This window comes from Somniosus microcephalus, chromosome 4 (assembly GCF_052327205.1).
Source record: "Somniosus microcephalus isolate GS21.2 chromosome 4, FLI_Smic_1.0, whole genome shotgun sequence".
Taxonomy (NCBI): domain Eukaryota; kingdom Metazoa; phylum Chordata; class Chondrichthyes; order Squaliformes; family Somniosidae; genus Somniosus; species Somniosus microcephalus.
Genome location: NC_140990.1, coordinates 139,512,729 through 139,530,753, shown reverse-complemented (window position 1 = coordinate 139,530,753; position 18,025 = coordinate 139,512,729). Strand labels below are relative to the sequence as shown.

The 18,025-nt window shown below is 44.5% G+C and overlaps 1 protein-coding gene across 1 annotated transcript in view; it reads right to left on the bottom strand.

The window, feature by feature from the left end:
• LOC147119843 (putative G protein-coupled receptor 139) overlaps positions 1-16,601 on the bottom strand; it is a 139,584-nt gene extending 122,983 nt beyond the window's left edge. The window contains exon 1 of the mRNA XM_085984162.1: positions 16,346-16,601. Coding sequence (XP_085840288.1) covers positions 16,346-16,601 — 256 coding nt within the window. The remainder of the gene's footprint in view (positions 1-16,345) is intronic.
• Between the last annotated feature and the right edge of the window lie 1,424 nt (positions 16,602-18,025).

Genomic DNA, 18,025 nt, shown 5'->3' with positions numbered 1-18,025 from the left:
TCTCTTTCTCACTTTTCCCCATCTCTCTCTCTTTCTCTCTCTTCCCCCCAGTCTCTCTCTCTTTCTCTCTGTTCCCTCCAGTCACTCTCTCCCCCCAGTCTCTCTCTTCTCCCCCCAGTCTCTCTCTCTCTCTCTTCCAACAAAAACATACCCTCAAAAAACCCTCGGCAACGCCGGGCACTCCAGCTAGTGAAATATAAACAGAGACAGGGTCTAGTGTAATATAATAAGAGACAGGGTCGATTGTAACATTATCAGAGACAAGGTCTAATGTTATATTTACAGATACAATGTCTCGTGTAATATAAACTGAAACTGTGTCAAGTGCAGTAATAACTGAGACTGGGTCTAACCTATATATATATAAAATGGTCCGTCTCTCTTTCCGTCTGTCTTTTCATCTGTCTTTCCGTCTTTCTGTCTGTCCGGTTATACAATCAAAAGTTATGGAGCGTACCTACACATATGTTATATCAAAAGAAAGCTTATCGTTAGGGGACACTCATACACGTATTTACTTTTAGTCACACAAAAATTGTTCGGACACTGTACGATAATCGTTCAAAAATCCACTCATTAGCCGTTGACCAATCCTACCTCTCATTAGCATTGAGTGACATGCTGCTTGACCAATCCTACAGTTCAGTGACCTGATGGTTCACCAATCGGTGCGTCATGGGCGGGACCTAATCCGCCATTCTCCCTAAACTTCGCCGCCATTTCTTTCATCCCCACAGGGACAGCACTAGCCAAACAAACCCCCACATTGAGACTCCGGGAGCGGCAGGTCAGTTTACACACAGCGGGTGGGTCATTGGAAGCGTCCGGCCGTCAACCGCGCGATCCGCGGGGGAACTCAGCTGGAGCCAGTCTCGGCCCCAGAGCCTGGCCGGGCCTGAAGCGCTAGGCCCCGCACCACCGGTATGACAATGGCACTGGGCCTGACAGAGGGGAAGGAAAACCACCCGCCCCAAAATTGCCCTAGCAATGCCGGGCACCCCCTGCTAGTGTAATATAAACAGAGACTGGTTCTAGTGTAATATAATCCGATACAATGTCTAGTGTAATATCAACAGAGAAAGGGTCTAGTATAATATAAGCAGCGACAGGGTCCAGTGTAATATAAACAGAGAGTGGGTCTAGTGTAATATAAAGAGAGACAGGATCGAGTGTAACATACACAGAGACAGGGTCTGGTGTAATATAATCAGAGACAATGTCTAGTGTAATATAAAGAGAGGCAGGGTCTAGTATAATGGCCAGAAATTCGGGTCTCCACGGGTGAGTGCGCATGGTGTTCTCACCCATAGGCCCAAAGGAAGTGCCGGTTTCCTGCATGCACTGTGCATGCTTGGCAAACCGGCACTTCCGTTCCCCTGAAAGAAGTGGTTCAGAGGTTCGAATGCATGTGTGGGGGAGGCTGCGCGTGCGCATCGAACTTCATTTTTTTTTTACAGGATTTCCCAGGAAGGTAAGCCTGCAAAAGTTAGAAATATAAAAAGTAGGCGTAAGGCCTGCTTTTTACAAGATAAGTGGTGAATTAATTAAAATTAAAACATTTTTCCAACAGTTTTATTATTTGTAAATACTTTAAAGCAAGGTAACTTTCTTTTCAGCCCCGTTAGAAAATAAAATTATTTCTTTCAAAAATTTAAATGATTGTTTAAAATAGTTTTATCATGTAATTTATAGTTTATTTAAAAAACGTGATTAAAAAAAAAATTATTTGAAGAGTTAATGATATTTTGTAAGAGGAAGGGGCCCGTAGTATTTCTAAGTTTGACAGCACTTCCTGTCAGACTTATGAATGTAGCATTCCCTGCTCCGATTGGCTCCCCATGGCCCACGTGATCCCAGGGGACGCATCAAACTAACTGCGCCCCTGGGATACCCAACCACTGTGCGCCGGCAGCTGGACCAGGCCCTGGATCGGAATTCCAAGGGGGCCCACAGCTCAACAGTCGGCGCGCACTGTAAGTGCAGGTCGGGGGATTGCACCTGTGGGAAGCCTCCGACCCGAATTTCTGGGACAATATATGCAGCGACATGGCCTAGTGTACTATAAACAGAGACAGGGTCTAGTATAATATAAACAGAGACAGGGTCGAGTATAATATAATAAGAGACACGTTTGAGTGTAACATAATCAGAGACAAAGTCAAGTGTAATATAAAGAGAGGAAGGTGTACTGTAATATAAACAGAGACAGGGTCTAGTGTAATATAAACTGAGACAGGGTCCAGTGTAATAAATACAGAGACAGGGTCCTGTGTAATATAAACAGAGACAGGGTCTAGTGTAACATAGACAGAGACACTGTCTGGTGTCATATAAACAGAGCCAATGTCTAGTGTAATATAAAGAGAGACAGTGTCAAGCATCATACAAGCAGCGACAGGGTCCAGTGTAATATAAACAGCGACAGGGTCTAGTGTAATAGAAACAGAGACATTGTCTAGTGTAATATAACCAGAGACAGGGTCTAGTCTAATATAAAGTGAGACAATGTATAGTGTAATATAAACGGAGACAAGTTCTAGTGTAATATAAACAGACACAGGGCATAGTGTAATATAAAGAGAGACATGGTCTAGTGTAATATAAGGAGAGACAGGGTATAGTGTAACATAAACAGAGACAGGGTCTAATGTAATATAAACAGATACAGGGCCTAGTCTAATAAAAACAAAGACAGGGTCTAGTGTAATATTAGCAGAGACAGGGTCTAGTGTAATGTAAACAGAGACAGTATCTAGTGTTATATAAACAGAGACAGTATCTAGTGTAATATAAACAGAGACAGGGTCTAGTGTAATATAAACAGAGACAGGGTCTAGTGTAATATAAACAGAGACAGTATCTAGTGTAATGTAAACAGAGACAGGGTCTAGTGTAATATAAACAGAGACAGTATCTAGTGTTATATAAACAGGGACAGGGTCTAGTGTGATATAAACAGAGACAGGATCTAGTGTAATATAAACAGAGACAGGGTCTAGTGTAATATAAACAATGATAGGGTCTAGTGTAATATAAACAATGATAGGGTCTAGTGCAATTTAAAGTCATACACAACCTGCAGTCTTTCAATGAATCAGCTCGCACTTCATGCCCCTGCTCTCAGACTGTGTGGTTCATGTTTAATTTTCAATCCAATCTTTCTCCAAAAATTCTAATCGTTGAAATTTGCCACTTTCCATTTGAGCAATGCCTGTTTAATTGTATTGTTTTAATGTTAGAAGTATTGGACTGAAATGGTTAACTTGGCCTGTTTAATTACAGCCATTAAACAATGTTAGTTCCCAGGGAATCTGCTCACCTCCCTGGAGTTTTAAATCTAATACAAATAAGATGCTCCTTTGAATTCTCTATTCCATTGATTCAGTGGGAGTGCTGCCCCAGCACTGATAAGTTCATCCTTTCCCGCCAAAAGTGGAAGCATGTTTCGGGATTTCCCACAAACTCTTCAGGTGCTGTGGGCAATCTGGGACATACAAATGATTTACTACCCCATCATCACTGCCGCTGGTGTTCCCAGTAAGTCCAACTATTAATATCGTGAAGCATCTTTAATTGTATTACTGTTGTTCAGTGTTTCCCATTATCTTCCACAGTCTCGGATCATTGATGTTCCTGGGACAAAGAGTAACATTGCTGGTGTTAAATAATCAAAGTAGAGTAAACTCTCAAACATTGTTAAACAGATGGCAGGAGTGAGGCCGCAGTGTCCATTAAACTCAGACCATTGAACAGGCGACTGTGTAACAAACACATCAAGACAAACACCTTCCAATACCACTCACCAAGAGGTATACATGGAGCACAACCAACAGCAGTGAAAATCTAACTCCGTGCACCATCTTTAACCATGTTACTGTTCCTCTGTGGCTCCCATTTCCTGCCACAGTCTCAGGTCACTGACGTTCATAGAATCATAGAAACTTACAGTACAGAAGGAGGCCATTCGGCCCCTCGCACCTGTACCTGGCTCTGTGAAAGAGCAGTCGTGGTCAGTCCCACATTCCCACTTTTTACCGGTAATCCTGTAAGTTCCTCATCCTCAAGTTCCTGTCCAACACACTTTTAAAACTATTGTTGGAATAGCTTCTACCAACTATTCAGTTACAGCGTTCCCGACCTCGACATATTCCTGGGAAGTATTTGTTGGATCAGTATTGTTGTTTATGATTAAGGGACATAAAAGCTTACTGCGCCTGAAAGATCTGCCGCTGTTACATATTTTAACCCAGGTTCCCACCCACTGATCTTAAATCAGTTAACTCCTCTTTCAAACAGTGAGCCAATAAATGCTACATGGAAGCGTTAAGGGTTTTCTACTTCATCGCCAACAGTAATGTAGTAATTCCCTGGACCATGGTTGTTTGATTGTTACTGTGGTTGTGATTTAGATAATTTCCCCGCTGTTGGTTGTGCTCCGTGTATCCCTCTTGGTGAGTGGTATTGGAAGGTGTCTGTCTTGATGTGTTTGTTACAGAGTCACCTGTTCACTGGTCTGAGTTTAATGGATACTGCGGCCTCACTCCTGCCATCTGTTTAACAATGTTTGAGAGTTTACTTTGATCCTTTAACACCAACAATGCTACTCATTGTCCCAGGCTGATGCTGGAATAGTGCATTTCCATTAGATCAGAAGATTTCAGGAAGATTTTATACTTTGTATTCTGCGTACAGTTCAATAGGTAGAGCAGTAGCGATCTCACAGAAAGTCCAGAAATACACAGAAACGTTTGTTAAAACCCGCCAGCTCCACTTCACTGTCTGATTTTCCAGCATCGCCCACTCTGCACTCCTCCCATTGGTTGAGGATGCTTCAGACAGGATTACAAGTGCAATGTTTGCTTCAGTAATATAGTCAATTAATCGTATTTCCACATTAATCATTGCTCTGACACAGCAATGTAAAGCCAAGCGGGTCTTGCACAGTTCAGGGAGTATCTCAATGAGGCACAGCCTGACTTTGGATAATCGCCTATGTGCTTTCTATCATCTTACCTATGCGAAAAGTAATACGTGTTTCACATTTACACACATGAGCTAGAGAGATCTTGGAGCAAAATCAGCTGCAATTTTCCACACAGCAGCTGGTAAATAGTTTGGTTGATGCTGTCTGGTGCTGGAATGCTGGCAATGACACCTAGAGCTCCATGTTCTTCTTGAAATAGTCCCAACTTTAACGTCCCATGAGTGAGAAGAGCGGGTCGAGGCGATCTCTGATCACACTGTGCCCGGAAGGAGGGTGCCTCTGATCAGCATTTAACTGGAGTGTTAACCCGCTCAAGGCCAGGAGTGGGGCTTGAACCCATGAGCTTCTCACTCAACACGAGCCGAACTGACTTGGAATGAATCCAAAGATTGAGTTTTTAATACAATTATTTGTAAACTGATTTATATTTAAAATATTTTCTTTCTTCTCCCTCCACTTCCTCTGTTCCAAGCGCAGGTCTAACATCGTCACCTGAGACCTACACATCCTCAGCTCTGCTTCATTCTGCTGCTGCTCACCCGCAGTCCCGCTGGAGGAGACCGCCTCATTCATCTCGCTCCGTGTTCAGCTCCACCTTCTAGTGTCCCTGGAGCTCCGTGTTAGTTTAATGTCTTCCCATCTACTGCGTGTATGTTTTTTGTTAGTTTACCTCCCTCTTTTCTCTTCCATTTGCTGAACGAGCTGATCTTTTGGACCCAGAGCTACAAGGGTACAAACGCCTTCACTGAGAGAACCTAGACAGGATCCACACTAGGTATCAGAACCCCGCGAAATGTGTTCTTATCTCACCGCCACAACTGTGCACCTTACAGTAAGAGTCAGTGGCCAGTGATAGGAAGGAACATCCCTGCCCCTCCCGAAACTACAGCACTGGGACACCTGTAGTAGCGAACGGCCAATTCCATACAGGCTGCCGGCCGAACCTAGGAACTGCGGGTGATTTATTCCTGCAGCTACAACAAGGTCTTGCTTTCTACAAGATCCACCAGTAATCTCCCATCACGTGGATGGTTTTTCTGATAGTTTGCTGCAGATCCTACTATTTTTTATGCTTAGTTTTATCCTGTTCAGTTAATTGTTTGACAACTTGTTGCTGCTTTACTGTAAACACTGTCTCCATCAGAAAGTAAGTCTCCTCCTACAATCAGTCTCTATAAATGGATGTAGTAAGAAAGCTTCTAATTTCAGACCGAACTCCACGGGTTGCTGCTTTTTTTGGAGCCTGGTGTCTAATTGCTGTTTTATAACCTTCCTTACAGTTAACTTAGTGACGATTGTGATCCTGTCCCGAGGAAGGTGCGGTCTCTCCAGATGTGTTACCCGTTACCTGGTGTCCATGGTAGCGGCGGATCTACTGGTCATTAACATTGACGTGATACTAAGGCAGATTCCCATTGCTCACGCTGCACAATTCCTTTTTCTACGGAACAGTAAAGTGTGTAATATCCACACCATTCTGTTGTACGCAGTGACAGACTGTTCTGTCTGGTTCACAGTCACTTTCACCTTTGATCGATTTGTGGCCATTTGTTGCCAGAAGCTGAAAACAAAATATTGCACCGAGAACATGGTGGCTGTTGTTCTAGGAACAGTGAGTGTGCTGTTCTGTGTAAAGAATACTTTCTGGTACTTTATGTACACAAGTGAATATTTCCTTTCAAACATTCCCTGATTTTGTTATGTAACAGACAGTTCTTTGCTTTCACGTGTATGGGGAGCATTAGGAACCCTTAATTACATTTTAACCCCATTTATTCCATTTGTTTTGATTCTGCTGCTTAATGCTATATCCGCCAGACACATTTTAGTGTTGAGCAGAGTCCGTAGAAGACTCCGGGCTCACAGCAGTGGGGTGATTCCCAGTGACCCAGAGATGGAGAAGCGAATGAAATCCATTATTTTACTGTTTGCTATATCCAGGAATTTTTCTTGTTATGGGTTATGTTTTTGGAGAATTCCATATACTTGCGCATAATGGCAATGTATAATAAGGCAACCATTAGCACTTCACATATCCTACAAGAAATTGGATTCATGCTTCAACTCCTGAATTCTTGCACAAACACTTGTATTTATGCCGTGAGCCAGACTAAATTCAGAGAGGAGTTGAAGACTGTGGTAAAATTTCCCATCACTCCAATTGATAAATTAATGTAGAACACCGAGAAGAAATGAAAACTATCCACATGGCCCCTGAAATACTAAACATAATTTATAAAGTTTGCCAGAAACACTTATTAATTCAGTGTTAATTTAAATCTATTTGCAACATTGTATACTTAGTGCAGCAGCTTGATATAAAATGAGGAGCTGCACTGGTATTGCACTAGTACAGTTTACCAACATTTTAAAATGTTAATAAAACAAGACAAATCTGCTTGTGCTTTCTTCGTTCTTATGTTGCTGGCGCTCCAGTTACATGAACTGTGCCCATAAAATGCTGCAGAGAAAGATTCTGAGATCTCCTGTTACAGGAAGCACCCAGCTGACCATTTACCATCTGCTGGAATCCGTGGCCGACCTGTGCGGATGCCATTAGATCAATAGGTGGAGCAATGCCTGCCGCTAACAATAGGCTGGGATCCGTGGTCGTTGCTCTGTGTGGATTCCATTAGTTCAACAGGTGCAGCAATGAGGGCCACTAACAATAGGCTGGGATCCGTGGTCATTGCCCTGTGTGGATTCCATTAGTTCAATAGGTGGATCAATGCGGGTCACTGATATTGGTGCAATCAATGCTGTGCAATGGTTTCATTTGTGAATCAATGTTGGCTTCATGTCATTGGAGATGGATGGGTAACAAATTTAGAAACGCAAACACAACCTATCAATAAAACATTACTCTGGGTTGTTAGGTTTTTTGCCAGACTTTTCTGTCAACTTATAAGGGTTATAAATGCCAAGGTCCAGATTTTAATGAATTAGAATTGATTACCAGATTTAATATGAGCAAAATTTTGTCATGGAGAAAATAATGAGACTAAAGTTTGTCAAAACTTCAGTTCCTGATATTTTCCACCACAGGATATTAACATAAGTGTGTGAGGAAATTGTAGATGTTCCAGCGATGTTATTGCAAAACTCTCTTGACTCAGGAAGTGCTCCATGGTTGGAACATTGCCCACGTCACTCCATTAGTTAAGAAGGGTAGTTGAGACAAAATCGGAAATTATAGGCCTATTAGTCTAAGGTCTGTTATGGAGAAGTTATTGGAATCTGTTATTAGGGACAGAGTGGTTGAGCACTTAGACAAATATGAACTGGTCAGAGAGAGCCACCGTGGATTTACCGGGCAAGGCATTTCGAATGAACGAAGTTGATTTTTATTAAGGTGGTGCTAACGTGGTAGATAATGGAGTGTCTAAGGATATTATTTATGTGGACTTCCAGAAGGCATTGGATCAGGTTCCAAATAAGGGACTGTTAACAAAAATGAGAGTGCATGGAATTGGAGGCGACCTATTGACATGGGCAGGGAATTGTTTCAGAGTTAGGAGACAGGGAGTAGGGATAATGTGTATCTTGACAAATTGGCAGGATATGGCTAGTGGTGCCCCAAGAGATCAGTACAGGGTCTTTTCAGTACACTCATAAATGACTTCGATGAAAGAATAGAGAGCCGTATATCTAAGATTATTGAAGACACCAAGTTAGGTGGCAGAGTAAGTAGTGTAGGGGGGAGCAGCAATTTGCAAAGGGACATTGAGAGGTAAGGTGAATGGGCAATACTGTGTCAGCTGGAGTTCAATGTGGGGAAGTGTGAGGTCATTCACTTTGGCCCTCAGAAAGATAGATCACATTTTATTAAATGTGAGAAGCTAGGAACTGTGGATGAACAGAGAGATTTAGGTGCCCAAGCACAGAAAGCACTAAAAGCTCGTAGTCAGGTACAAACAATAATTAAAACATTAATGTAATGGCCGCCTTTTTATCAAAGGGGCTGTAATTGGAAGGGGTGGAAGTTCTGTTCCAGCTGTACAGAACCCTTGTCAGACCGCATCTGCTGCACTGCAGTCAGCTCTGGGCACCGAACATTAGGGCGGACAAAATGGCCTTTGAGGGGGAGCAGCGCAGATTCAACAGAACGATACCTGGGCTAAAAGGGTTAAATTATGAGAACAGGTTCCATAGGCTAGGCTTATATTCCCTTTAGTATAGAATATTAAAGGTGATCTAATTTAGGTGTTCACGGTGATTAAAGGAATTGATTGGGTGGATGTCCTCCGTGGGCGATTCTAGAACAAAGAGCATTACCTCAAAAATCGAGTTAGGCCGTTCTGGGGTGCTGTCAGGAAGCGCTTTTTCACTCAAAGAATAGTGTAAATTTGATACTCTCGCCCCAAAATCTGTTGAGGCCAAGTTAATTGAAAATTTCAAAACTGAGATTGATTGTTTTTTGATAGGCTGAGGTATTAAGGATTCTGGAACCAAGGCGGGTAGAGACAGAGTAACCATGGTCCAATTGAATGGTGGAACAGGCTCGAAGTGCTGAATTGCCGACTCCTGTTCCTTTAGGGGTTATTTTGTCGAAATGGTGAAAACAGGCGCTAAATGGGTGTTGTGCTAATAAGACACGCCTGTTTGAAAGTCTGGTTATATTGTGCAATTTTGGGCCTAATTGCTGATTACTATAATTTGAACTTCCTGCAGGCGCTAAATCTGACACCTACAGGCACTGGAGATCCAAGTGAAGGAGGTCTGGAGGAAGAGGGATGTTCTGTACTCACAGGGGGAAAAGTGCCACCTCGCGCTCCTGACCCGCTCTTCTGCAACAGCTGATGCTACTCTGCCTGGCCTCATGTCCTCCTTCAATTCCTGCTGCAGGCCAAGGGGGAACCCGACCAAGCACACCTTTTCTCCTGGTGACTCCTGGAAGGTGTCCAAAAAGGTAGAGAAGCACAGCACTCACTCTTTTTAAGAAAAGTCCTCAGAGAATTTCCATAATAAATGTTGATAGAGTGTTGGTGAAGTCCTGACGCAGTTTACTAGAAAGTCTCCAATGTGTTTAAAAAGTCCTCTTCAAAACTCCAGCAGCAAGTGGACAGTAAAAGGCGATGTCCCTTTAAAGAGCGCTCCAATTATTCAGCAACTGCTTGTTTACTCCCAGTCAGCTGTCGCTGTTAAGAGACGGCGTCAAGTCCAGCGCCGGCCACCAGAATACAATGCAGCCTCGTTAATGAGCGCCAGCAGGCAAGTAAAGTGGCAATTAGCTGCTTAATGACCCTCCCCGTTCCCAGCGCAAGTATCAACTCCTTTACCACGATGGTGTCTTGCGCTAAATGCGGGCTAAACCGGCATTCCAGCTTAACACCCCAGCCTGGCCACCTTGGAGGAACTTTAGCGCCTAAGGTATCCAGGGAAAATCGCCCCCACCCCCACCATATCCCTTCTTATGAACGTTTGAATAGGCCACGATGCAGTTCCGCCCTTCCGACGGGGGTGGCACTGTAGCGCCCCAGCTTTGCGGTTCCCGACTCTGCAGCTCATAATTTAGAGAGATTCCGCTGCTCCAACCAACTTTATGTCTCTGATTCCCGAACTGTAGAAAATGTTGCGACTTCTACTGGACTCCCTATGTGCAACACCGCGGGAGACCATGTTGTAATAATATAAAATCACAGTGCCATGTATAAAAACGGCAGAAGATATCGCTTTAAAATGGGACCTGGACAACATCTGTCCACCCTGGTCTGATTAATCTCGGCATCTAACCCTGCTTCACCCGAAGACCACACCTGGTCTTAACTCCCCAATCTAACACCACAGGAGGTTGACTGTTATCCCCTACAATCAATACTTCCCAAGCAAGTACTCAGTCCCATTTTCCAGGCCTCTGTTGATTTTAGCTGTCTGATGAGCTGTGCTGTACAACTTTGCATCCGTTCTGGAAAAACGCTATTAACTGGCTGTACCTGGAATCCTAACATAATGTACTGTAGTTCTAGATTCCCCTATTAGTGGGAACAGTTGTATTATGTCATCTGTGACTTCCTTAATTAGTCTACCATTTCGAACAAACCGTCACACGATCTCATTTCCACACATTTTAGTACAAATTAATTCGGTTTCTCCACTCAGTCCATTTTTCCGTCTTATCACGCTGGTGATTTCTCGCTAGACTTTTTCCAAGGTGAGTATCTCCTTGGTAAGTTTTATGCCCCACACTGAAAACAACATGATCTAATAATAGTAACATTGTATTTAATCGCATGTAACAGTTTCATAGCAAAAGTGAGCGCACGAAACAACATCCTGAATAAGCTCACTAGCACAAGATGGGGAACAAGCCCGAAAACATTGCGAACCAGTGCACTTGCTTTTTGCTATTCCACTGCCGAATACGCCTGCCCTGCATGGGAAAGGTCTACTCATGCCAAGAAGATGGATGCCGTTCTGAATGCAAGCTGCCGATTTATCACAGGTTGCTTAAAACCAACAAACACCAACAGCCTATATATCCTGGCAGTTATCGCTCCCCCTGATATAAGAAGAACGGTAGCCAGCAAGAAAGAGCGACTCCGTCAAACATCAGATGAGAGGCACCCTCTGCATTGTCATACAGCTACACCCAGCCGCCTAAAATCAAGGAAGAGCTTCATGAACAGTGTTGTTCCATTACAATCAACCTCATCTGAAGCCCGCATCACCTTGTGGAAAGACGGGCTCGCCAGTCTTGAACAACCCCCAGCGATGGAAATTTTCCCTGATGAAAGCCTTCACCCAGGACCTAACTGCAACTGCGCAATCTGGAAGTGCCTTAACAGAGTTAGGACCAGTGTAGGTTGCTCAAAGGTGTCACTAAGCAAATGGGGATATTCAACCAGGCCGACAACTTGTGAATGTGGAACTGAGGCACAGACTATGCAACATCTCCTGCAATGCCCATCGTTAGAGGAACCCTGCACTGTTGCAGATCTTGCCGAATCCAACAACAAGGCGCAGAAATGTGTCCAGTTCTGGCTGGGCTATGTATAGACTGTCCGTGGACATGATAAGGAGAATAGCAATCAGCAAGTACAAGAAAAATATACGCAGCAGTCACACAGAACCTGACCACGAAACACAGTATCGGACCAAGTAGATGGACCTTTACACGGCATCTAACGTGTATTTTTCTTTCTCTGGGACTGTTTCATAACATGAGAACATACGAAATAGGAGCAGGATTAGGCCATACGGCCCCTCAAGCCTGCTCCACCATTCAATAAGATCATGGCTGATCTTCAACCTCAACTCCACTTTCCCGCCCGATCCCCATATCATTTGATTCCATTGGAGACCAAAAATCTATCGATCTCAGCCTTGAATATACTCAACGACTCAGCATCCACAGCCCTCTGGGGCAGAGAATTCAGAATATTGACAACCCTCTGAGTGCAGAAATTTCTCCTCCTCTCAGTCTTAAATGATCGACCCCTTATCCTGAGGGTATGACCCTAGTTCTAGACACTCAAGCCAGGGGAAAAACTTCTCAGCATCTACTCTGTCAAACCCCCTCAGAATCGTGTATGTTTCAATGAGAACACCTCACATTCTTCCATATTCCAGAGAGTATAGGCTCAATCTACTCAATCTCTCCTCATAGGACAATCCTCTCATCCCAGGAACCAATTCAGTGAAGATTCGTTGCACCCCCTATAAAGCAAGTATATCCTTCTTTAAATACGGAGACCAAAACTGTACACAGTACTCCAGGTGCGGTCTCACCAAAGCCCTGTACAATTTTAGCAGACTTCCGTACTGTTGTACTCCCTTGCAATAATGCGAACATGCCATTTGCCTTCCAAATTGCATGCTGTACCTGCATGTTAACTTTCTCTGTTTCGTGAACAAGACTGCCAAATACCAAAGACTGAACACCAACATTTAATAGTTTCTCACTAGTCAAAAATATTTTTTTCAGATTCTTCCTACCAAAGCGGATTGGTTAAAGGACAGAATACAAAGAGTAGGAGTAAACTGGTAGTTTTCAGGTTGGTAGCCTATTACTAGTGGAGGTGCCACAAGTATCAGTGCTGGGCCCTCAGCTAGTTACAATCTAAATTAATGCCTTAGATGAAGGGATTATCTACCCTGCTAATTATATCCTCAAAAGGATCTAATTCTTTTTTCAAACATGATTTACCTTTCACGAAACCATGTTGACTCTGCCTAATCATGTTATTATTTTCTCAGTGCCCTGTTACCTCTTCCTTAACAGTGGATTCCACCATTTTCCCGACGACTGACGTCAGAATAACTGGCCGGTTGTTTCCTGTTATCTCTCTCCCTCCTTTCGGGAGTAGCTGTGTTATATTGTCTATCTTTCAATCCACTTGGACCGTTCCAGAATCTAGGGAATTTTGGAAAATTGCTACCAATGCAGCCAGTATCTCTGTAGCCACCTATTTTAAAACACTAGGATGTGGGCCACCAGGTACAGGGGATTTGTCGGATTTTAGTCCCATTAATTTATCAAGTACTTTATCTTTTCTAATATTAATTACTTTAAGTTCCTCACTCTCATTAGACAATTGGCTCCCCACTATTTCTGGTATGGTTTTTGTGTCTGTTACGGTGAAGACAGACACATGATATTTTTTAACATCTCTGCCATTTCCTGATTCCCCATTATAAGTTCTACAGTCTAAGCATCTAAGGGACCCAAGCTTACTTTCACTACTCTCTTCCTTTTTATATACTTGTAGAAGCTCTTACAATCTGTTTCTATTTTCTCCCTCTTTTATTAATTTTTTGGCCATCCGTTGCTGGTTTTTAAAACTCGCCCAATCCTCAGGCTTACTACTCTGCTTGGCCATGTTATAAACCTCAATCCATCTAATACTGTCCTTATCCTCATTATTTAGTCACGGATGGATAACATTTCCCGTGATGTTTTTACATCTCAATGAAATTTATATTGGTTGAGAATTCTGAAATAGTTATTTAAATGTTCACCGTTGCTTATCTACTGTCATACCTTTTAAGCTATTTTCTCCACTCTACCTTAGTTAACTCGCCTGTCATACCTCTGTAATTGGCTTTATTTAAGTTTAAATCACTTGTTTCAGACTTAAATACGTCACTCTTGAACTCAATGTGATATTCTATTATACTATGATCACTCTTCCCCAGAGGATCCCTTACTATGAAATTATTAATGAATTAATCAACAACAACAACTTGTATTTATAAAGCGCCTTTAACATAGTAAAACGTTCCAATGTGCTGCACAGGAGTATTTTAAGACAAGAATATTGACACAGAGCCCCATAAGTATAAATTAGGGCAGGTAACCAAAAGCTTGGTCAAAGAGGTAGATTTTAAGGAGCGTATTAAAGGAGGAAAGAGAGCTAGCGATTCAAAAAGGTTTAGGCAAGGAATTTCAGAGCTTAGTGCCTAGGCAACAGAAGTCATGGCCACCAAAGGTTGAGCAATTATAATTAGGGATGCTCAAGAAGGCAGAATTAGAGGGGTGGAAATACCTCAGGGGGCTGTGAGGCTGAAGGAGATTGCAGATATAAGGATGAGTGAGGCCATGGAGGGATTTGAAAACAAGGATAAGAATTTTGAAATCGAGGTGCTGCTTAACAGGGAGCCAATGTAGGTCAGCAAGCACAGGGGAGATGGGAGAACGGGACTTGGTGTGAGTTAGGACATGGGCAGCCGAGTTTTGGATGACCTCAAGTTTAGATAGGGTAGAATGTGGGAGGCCAGCCAGGGGTGCGTTGGAATAGTAAAGTCTAGAGGTAACAAAGGCATGGATGAGGGTCTCAGCAGCAGATGAGCTGAGGCAAGGGAGGAGCCGGGAGATGTTACAGTGGTGGAAATAGGCGGTCTTTGTTATGCTGCGGATATGTGGTCAGAAGATCATTTCAGGATCAAATATGACACCATGGTTGCGGACAGTGTGGTTCAGCCTCAGACAGATGTTAGGGAGAGGGATGGATTCAGTGGCTAGAGAACGGAGTTTGTGGCGGGGCCGAAAACAATGGCTTTGGTCTACCCAATATTTAATTGAAGAACATTTTGGCTCATCCAGTACTGTATGTCGGACAAGCAGTCTGACAATTTAGAGACCATGGAGGGGTTGAGAGAAGAGGTAGTGAGGTAGAGCTGGGTGTTGTCAGGGTACATGTGGAAATTGACGCTGTGTTTTCGGACGATGTCACCAAGGGGCAACATGTATGTTGAGACCCTGTCTAATTACACAAGACAAGATCTAAAATAACCTCTTCCCTGGTTGGTACCACGTCGTATTGTTCTAGGAAACGGTCTCCAGTGCATTCCATAAACTCTTCTAAATGAAGATTAACGTCTCCCATGATTATTGCATTACCTTTGTTTCGGGGGGTCTACAAACTACAGCCACCACTGTTTTCTGCCCCTTGTTATTTCTTATTTCCACCCATACTGATTCTACTTCTTGGTCTTCTGAGCCAAGATTCTTCCAAACTACTGTCCTTATGTCATCCTTTATTATCAGTGCTACCCGCCCTCATTTTCCATTTTGTCTGTCTTTTCGGAACAACAAGTACCCTGGAATATTTCGTTAACAACGTTGGTCAACCTGCAATCAAGTCTTTGTAATAGCTATTAGATCCAACACATTTATCACTATTTGTTTCATTAATTCCTCTATCTTGTTACAAATGCCTGGTGCATTCACATAAAGCGCTTTTAATATTAACCTTTTACCGTTCCCCCCTGATTTGACCGTATTCACTGATGCACTATTACCGTTAAACTCTCTATCCCTCCCTGTCATAATCGGCTTTCATTTATCCCAATCGCTACACTGCTCTATGGACTTGAATTTTTTTTTGAGATTTTATACGTTTTCACTCACCTGAATCCTCCCCTTTTCGGTTAAAGCCCTATCTGCAGCCTAAGTTATTCAATTCGCCGGAATATTGGTCACAGCCCGGTTTAAGTGGAGAGTGTCCCAATGGAGCAGCCCCCTCTTTCCCCAGTACTGGTGCGAGTGCCCAATGAATCGAAACCCCTTCCTCCCATACCACTCTTTGAGACATGCATTTAAACCTCTAATCTGTTTCACCCTATGCCATTGTGCACGTGACTCAGTTAACAATCCAGAGATTAGTACCTTTAAGAATCTGCTTTGTAATTTGTATCCAAGTTCCTCAAACTTCCTCAGCAGAACCTCATTCCTAGTTCTACCTATGTCGTTGGATCCTCCGTGGACCACGACAATTGGATCCTCCCTCTCCCGTGTCAAGTGCTTCTCCAGCCAAGTGGAGAAGTCCTTAACCCTGGCAGTGGGCAGGCAACACAACCTCGGAACTCCCCATCGTGACTGCCAAGAACTGTAATGAACCCCCTGCCTATACTGTCCCTTACCAGTACCACATTTTTTCATGCCCCCCATTTGAACGCCCTCATGTACCACGGTACCATGGTCAGTTTGCTCATTCATTGCAAATGTTCCTTCATCTACACTGGCCACAAGAACCTCGTACTTGTTGGAAAGGGACAATGGTCGAGGCTCCTCCAACACTGCAACTGGGATCCCCTTACCTGCCTGAGTCACAGTCACAACCTCCTTTTTATGACCAGACCTGTACCCCTTCCTGCCTAAGAGGTGTGACTGCCTCATCGATCAAAGTTAAGGGCTAGAAATTCCGTAGCGCCCCATTTGGAGTGATAACATTCGAAATCTCGGTAAAGTATCACCAGTCGATAATCATTTTCTGGTCCCGGCATATTGAGCTTTAGCACCAGAAGAGGGAAGTGGAGCACTAAATAAAGCATTAACCACTTCTTTTAGGGTGCTAAAGTGCGCATGTGGGGTGGTAATGTCAGCACGCTGAATAATGTAGACTTCAAAGACACCGGCATCGGAGGCTGCTTCCCTCGCTTAAAGGGAAGGGCCAATGATGCTGCACAACATACTTCTGCTCAGATCTGCATTGCCAGGCGACCTGCTCGACTGCCATTACCTCCCCAAGGGCGCTCAGAGTGTGGAGGGCTTGGAAATCTCGCAGCAATAAAGCATCGAAAACTTTCAGCAGGCCTCAGACTGATGCAAAGAATACCACGGCCTTAAATTAGCGCTCCCCAAGCGGCCAGCCAAGGTAACAACGCTTCCTATTCCCCCCGTTGCTGACTCCCGGCGATACAGCAGGGGGCAGGAGGCAATCTCACACCCTGGGCGGGAATGGGGCAATGTGCACTTTCTAACATCACAAACTCTGAGGCGCTGGAGGACAAGGGCCTTGAAATTCACTAGCCTTCGCGCCGCTTTTGAGGCGCTAGAGGGACTAGCGCCAGAGTTATGGCCAGTTTAAAAATTCCCTGGGACCCTAAATCGGCGTTGCACCGGTAGCGCTGCGCCGGCACCGATGACGTCATCGGTGTGCGCAGCGTCCCGGTTGCCGTGGTAACCCGCCCGAACTCCGAAATTGAGTTGCGGCCGCCTCGCCCGTGGCAGCCGCAAGCAATGTTCTGGCAGAGGTGCCTTACTCCAGTTTGCGCCGGTGCATTAAAGGCCCCGCGGCGGCCGGCCACTTTCCCGCCGGCCGCCTGCCCGCAGCTCCCTCCCCGGACTTCTCCCCGCCCCCCCCCCGGAACAGATGCAAGCCCGGCACTTGTCCGAGGTGCCGGGCTCATTTTTAAGCTGATTTGCGCGGGCCGCGGCCGGGTGCAGGCAGCTCCTCCTTAACGGGAGGAGGAGGCCTGCACATCCCCAGCCTGCCGCACCGCATCGGGTGCCGCAGCGCCGGAATTGCAGCGCGAAACGGCAGTTAGCGCCGATGTACCGCCGCAAAGACCCTTCAGTAGCGCCGGCAGCCGTTTGGGCGTGGTGCCACTGAATTTTTGGCGCGCGCAGGGGACTTAGCGCCGGCACTAACTTCCGGCGCTAAAGCCCTGGCTAAGCCAAAACCCAATTTCTAGGCCAAGGTTTCTAAGTGTTAGCGCCTGTGCTAGGCCGGCAGGGAAGTTTGCGGGCGTTGTTGAATTCACAGCGGCCAGTCGCTAACCCCTGGGTATCCCATTACCGCCCCGAGGCACTAACAGGAG